Source organism: Phoenix dactylifera, chromosome 14 (assembly GCF_051530095.1).
Source record: "Phoenix dactylifera cultivar Ajwa chromosome 14, Ajwa_hap1_PhDact_Kaust_v1.1, whole genome shotgun sequence".
NCBI classification, from domain to species: Eukaryota; Viridiplantae; Streptophyta; class Magnoliopsida; order Arecales; family Arecaceae; genus Phoenix; species Phoenix dactylifera.
Window position 1 is genome coordinate 12,214,986 of NC_143203.1, and position 5,691 is coordinate 12,220,676.

Sequence of the window (5,691 nt, forward strand, 5' to 3'; positions counted from 1 at the left end):
TATATAGGTCACTAGTTTGATAGGGCTTGTATTAAAATATTAAAAATCAAAAATTATTGAAGAAAAACAATATAATATAAGAATATTAATAGTTTTTAATTAAAAACTATTAACACTTTTTATTATATCATAAGTAAAAATAATTATAAATTATCTATTCCTACAGAGCTCGTAAGAAAAATTATATATGAATATAGTAACATACAAAAGTTAATTTTTAAATATTTTTAAAAATAAAATTTTGAAAATATTATAAAAAAATAAAATACAATAAATTTATCTTTGATTTTTATTATTTTAAAAAAATAATGATTAAAATATGAAATATTACAATTAATGTACATAAATAGTTATTTAATGATATGAATATATGTTAATAAGTTAAATAAACTATTCTTATTTTATAATAATAGTTATAGCTTGGTGGTTAAGTGCTTGCCAATCAAACAAGGTTTATTTTAAATTTTTTTTACTAGATATTATACTTTATAATTACCAAATATACTTTATAATTACCAAATATACTAGATATAATTACCAAATAAAAGAGTTTTAGTAGCATTTGTTTTAAAGTATGAAAAATTAATTGCCGACACTATCTTAAGATAGTATATAAAAAAATACCACAAAAATACCGATAAAGATATTTGCAGCATTCTTTTTTGTTTATAGTGGCACTTAGAAAGACCGCTCATAACTATATTTTTTTATAGTGCGGACATGGTAGAAATGGAACATAATTATTTCCTACTCACGCTTGATTTGCAAGAGGATTCAATGAAATTTGAAAGCTTGTATATTATCATAGAGCCTAAGAGTGGAAATGCTCATAAAATGTTGATTCTAAGAATAGCTAGAGAGTTTTGGAAAAAAGAGAATAGCAAGAGATGTTAAGGTGATGCACGTACTAGTACATAGCACAATTTTGGAACTTTGAGAAAAAACATACCATTGATTTTATTATTTGCAACTTTAATACTTTTTTTTTTTTTTTTTTTTGCACCAGGTGAGCATTTTTTTGGCCATAGAACAGAAATGCTTCTAACCTATGTCATGATAGTGTGCTAAATCCTTCCTACATTATTTGCTCTAGTATGCAATAAATATTTCAAGAATTTTGAAGATTAATTATATCAATGTGTGAAACACATTCTAATTTAGTTATTGCGAATTTTTACCCTCCATCACTTGCACAAGTGTAAATTTTCATCCAACTTCATTGCATGGGAACAACTGAAGCCAGACAGAATTATGTGTTTACTAAAGCTTGTAGTCTACATACGTGTTTAATTTTTCCAATATTGGTTTTGAATGACGAATTCATAGCTCGGTGACTGTGATTGGCCGAATCGGTACTTTCCCCGCTGAGGGCGATAGACAGTACTAAATTCGTGATTTTACTGGAATATGGGGGTTATTCATTACACAAGCGACAACACGATTCCTCTGCCACGTGTCCTACCGCTGTCGATTTGTCACTTGCCTGATCCTCGAATGGACCCACTGCCAAAAAAACACTGTTATATAAATGAACCGTTGGGTACTTTCTTCCGCCTTATTTAATCGCCCTCCCCTCTCCTTCCCTCTTGTCCGATATATCGAAAAGAGATCGCTGAGCGTTCCTCCCCCGATTCATGATCGATGATGGCCTCGGCCGTGGTAAACAACGTTGGAGTGTCGCCGGAGGGCTTGCTCGACTTCCCGCCGGCGTCCTACTCCCCCTACGGCTGGCTCAGCCCTCGGATCTCGCTCAGCCGCGACCACGCTGACGGCGACCAGCCCGCCCCTGCCTCCGCCGCCGCCCTGGCGGCGCCTTCCTGTAACCCGTTGGAAGAGCTGGAGACCGCCGGCAATGACCTGGTCGACTTCGAGTTCCGGCTGGACGATCCCGTCGCCATGCTCCCCGCTGACGAGCTCTTCTCTGACGGGAAGCTGGTCCCCCTGCAGCCGTCGCCGGCGGCGTCGAAGCTGCCTGATGAGTCCTCCTCCGAGATCCGGTCGCCCGAGCCGCTGAAGTCGCGGCAGAGGGCGGAGAACGCCGCTGGATTGGACCCCTACGTCTTCTCTCCCAAGGCGCCACGGTGTTCCAGCCGGTGGAGGGAGCTACTCGGCCTCAAGAAGGCACAAACCCCGAAGCCCGATTCTGGGAAGCCCGTCGTCGCCGCTTCCAATAACCCGAACCCCAAATCTCTGAAGCATTTGCTCCATCGGAACCCAAGATCGCGGCCGGCGGACTCGTCCTTGAGCCTCCCGCTGCTCCACGACTTGGACACCGAGTCGGTGTCCATCTCCTCCCGGCTGTCCGTTTCCTCCTCCGGTCCCGACCACGAGGACCTCCCCAGGATCTCCCTCGACTCCGAGAAACCGGCGGCCCAGATCCCGATCTCGCTGAGCCGGAACCCGCCGCGGGTCCGGGTGGCCCGGGCGAGATCGGCTGCCGCCACCGCGGCAGGCGAATCCCACCCACCGGCGAGGATCGGCAGGAGCACGGTCCGGCGTGCGGCAGACCCGGGGGCGCCGCCGCCTCCGCCGCGGGGGTTGTCGGTGGACAGCCCGCGGATAAACCCGGCGGGGAAGATCGTGTTCCAGGGCTTGGAAAGGAGCTCGAGCAGCCCAGGAAGCTTCCACGGCGGTCCGAGTGTCCGGCCCAGGGGTATGGAGCGGTCTTACTCGGCCATCGTCCGGGTCAACCCGGTCCTCAACGTGCCTGTCTGCTCTCTCCGCGGCTCGGCCAAGTCGGTGTCGGTTTGCGCGTTCGGCCAGCTCTTTTCGGCCCAGAAGAAGGACCGGGACGGTTCGTCGGCCGGTTCGCATTCATCAGGCCGGAGCGGGAATGCCGGTGGGGCTAAGATCAAGGGCGACAAATCTTCGAGAGATTAGGTAAACTCAGCCTCCAAAAATTCGGAAAAATCGCTAAGAAAATGACAGAAAAACGCTCTTTTCCCCCTAAAAGCCGCTTATTTTTGTTTTTCTTTTTCTACGTTTTTTCCTCCAAAATCTTTTGGAGTTGGGGTTTATTTTGTTTAGATCCGCCTGTAAATATCTACTGTATTATTCTTTTCTTTTTGGTCTATTGGGTTTGGATCCGGCTTTCGTTTTTTCGGTTTTAATCTCCGCCACCGCGCAAGCTAACTTTTAGGAGGTATCATTCTTATTATTACTACATCACTAATGACAATTTTAGCAGCAGCATCATTGTCAGATTAATTTTAAATGTTAGTACCAGTAGGTAACTCTAATATGCTTATTACTGTTAACATTTTATTATTGGTATTATTAGTATCAGTAATGTGTTGTGGAATGAATCTACGGGTATGAGGGAAGCTGAAGCCCCTCCGAATAATTTTTACTCAATCGCTTCCTTTGTCTGATCCATCACACCAAATTAGGGGCGGCGCTGGTGAGCAAAAAGCCCCCAGTCCTTTCTTGATGTGATGTGATCTGACGGCCCGGATCCTTCCGGTCCGTCTGTATCCTATCTCTCCAGCCCGGTAAGTCGGTAACGTGCGGAGGCCTCGGAGCCTGCCGTCTTTGTAGGCGGCAAAAGACCACTGTTACTGATATATTAATACTTGCTCTCTGTAGTTTTGTATTCTAAATACTTCGGCTGCTGGCGAGTAAGGCACAAGACACAGCAAATTCCGTAGCTGTCCTTTTTTTTAAGTTGTGGGAAACCCATGTGCGGCTTAGCAGTACACTAATATATACGGTGCTTGCTAATATTAAGTGAACTCTGTCACATGCCGGGCCACATGACCGTTGTCTCTTTGTGTTGTGGACTTGGGATCCTGGTAGGTGGTATTAGCCAGTGGGCAGTCACAAGCAGGATAACCGCATCCTAATCCATATGAATGAAGATAGAATAGGTCTGCTAGATGTCTAGTTGGCCTTTAGGAAGGTGTACTGAGCTACCACAATATGGCATTACCTAATCTCTTTACTGCTATTATTTTGTTACATAATAATATCTTGAATGAATATTAATGGGGCGACAACATCCCTTTCATGGATGAGATCACTTCTTCCTTATTTACCTTTGTTTCATTTGGTGAACTTACAAGCCAGCTTCCCATTGTTCATGTCTGTTGACTCAGAAACATATTTGACAAAGACCTTGCCAAGGAGTCAGGGACAATGCATGGTTCATTTGGGTTTTCTGTATAGAATTATGAAATATACATGTAAAATATTATTTATAAAAATTTATATTGTAGTCTTTAAAGTCAAAAATTAGGAGTTACTGCAGAAAAAGACATTGAATACTGGTCCAGGCATGGATGAAAAAGAAGAGGGCTGATAATAGTTTGAGAGCCAATTGCAATAGGCATGTCAATTACGAAAGGATTCTAAATCTGCATATTTGTGAATATCAACATGTTCCTTGTTTCATCACCGGAGGTAGCTCTGATTTGAATTCTTGATAAATCAAGTTTTCTCGAGTCGATCTTAAGTATTTGACGATACGTCTATGATTAAAGAAGAAAATAAAAAGATTGTGTTTTATAGCTGACCAAAACTTAGATGGCTTGAAGATTTCAGAGCAAAATTTTGTGAACTTTGGCTTTTGTCAAAAATTATTGATTAAAAATGATTTCATGGTTTAATCTTGGAATGTTTTAGCAATCATATCCATAGAATTCGCACACCAGATGAGCATTTTCTTAACTGTGTAAATTAGATTTATATATTTATGTCCCATACTTGAATTAAATATGAAAACTCTGGGAGTGCATCAACTGTAAATCAAAACTAAATCTATGCGAATGAAAATAGCAAGAGGAAAATGTTAACAATTGCCTTGGGGCACTAATTAAGGTGACTGCTACCATTTATCACTAATGGCCTGCCATTGTCGTTATTGGATCAACAATTCATGCTTGTATTAGTCTGAACAAAGTTGGTTCATGGATTAACATGGTAAGAAAATGATTTGCCTAAGATTTGATTCGGTTTAGGATCCGCCTGCGGAGGATTACTTTCTTGCATGTAGTTGATTCAAATTGCTGCTTCCCATGAGCTACATTGGGCAACCTTGGAAGAGCCACCTAGTGAATGTGCTATGATGGGCCTTGGGAAGCTTGTGACCTAGGTGATGTTCGAGCCTGAATCTCTCCTATTCCTATTTGCAAGCTGGGGCAAACTTATCAGGACATGGTGTGGTTCCCGGCGGCCAGTAACCATTTACCATCCAATTGGATTATGACCCTTCATAAAGAAGGGCAGCTTTCTCTGTAAGAAGTGACAGCTTCTGCAGAAGGGCTGGCGAAACGACAACCAGGGCACCATCTTTGTCTTCTCCTGATGACAAATATACCCTTGCCTTTTAGTCCATGAATCCAAATATTGGGAGGGCATTTTTGGCACTGAGAGGGTTTCAGGGAGGGTGCCACTCTGAGGGGAGAGGTTGGCCTATCTGGTCCTCTGAGTTCTTAATGCCATGTTGACTCCCTCTGCCCCCATTCAGCTCATTCTTGTCATCTGTGGCATGATATGCGGTCCTCAATTTATCTGGTTTCAATCTGATATGTGGTCCTCATTTTAGCTGGTTTCAAACTGGCTAGGTTTGGCCTTTTAAGTCAAACTACTGGATCCATTTATAAGAGCAAACTACGCTAGGTTTGGGTTGTATCTTTCGCCGAAAAGAATAATTGATCTTTTTTTACAATATTAACCATTTGATCGCATTTCCAC

General features: G+C 42.5%; 1 protein-coding gene across 1 annotated transcript; it reads left to right on the plus strand.

Annotated features, from left to right (window-relative positions):
* Window positions 1–1,568: 1,568 nt before the first annotated feature.
* Window positions 1,569–4,389, plus strand: LOC120106314 (uncharacterized). The gene has a single exon (XM_039119304.3). The coding sequence runs from the start codon at window positions 1,642–1,644 to the stop codon at window positions 2,878–2,880; it is 1,239 nt and encodes a 412-aa protein (XP_038975232.2). The 5' UTR covers window positions 1,569–1,641; the 3' UTR covers window positions 2,881–4,389.
* The last annotated feature ends 1,302 nt before the right edge of the window (window positions 4,390–5,691 follow it).

What these genes read in the sequence shown, in the direction of transcription:
- LOC120106314 (XM_039119304.3), top strand. Translation starts at nt 1,642, where the DNA reads ATGATGGCCTCGGCCGTGGTAAACAACGTTGGAGTGTCGCCGGAGGGC.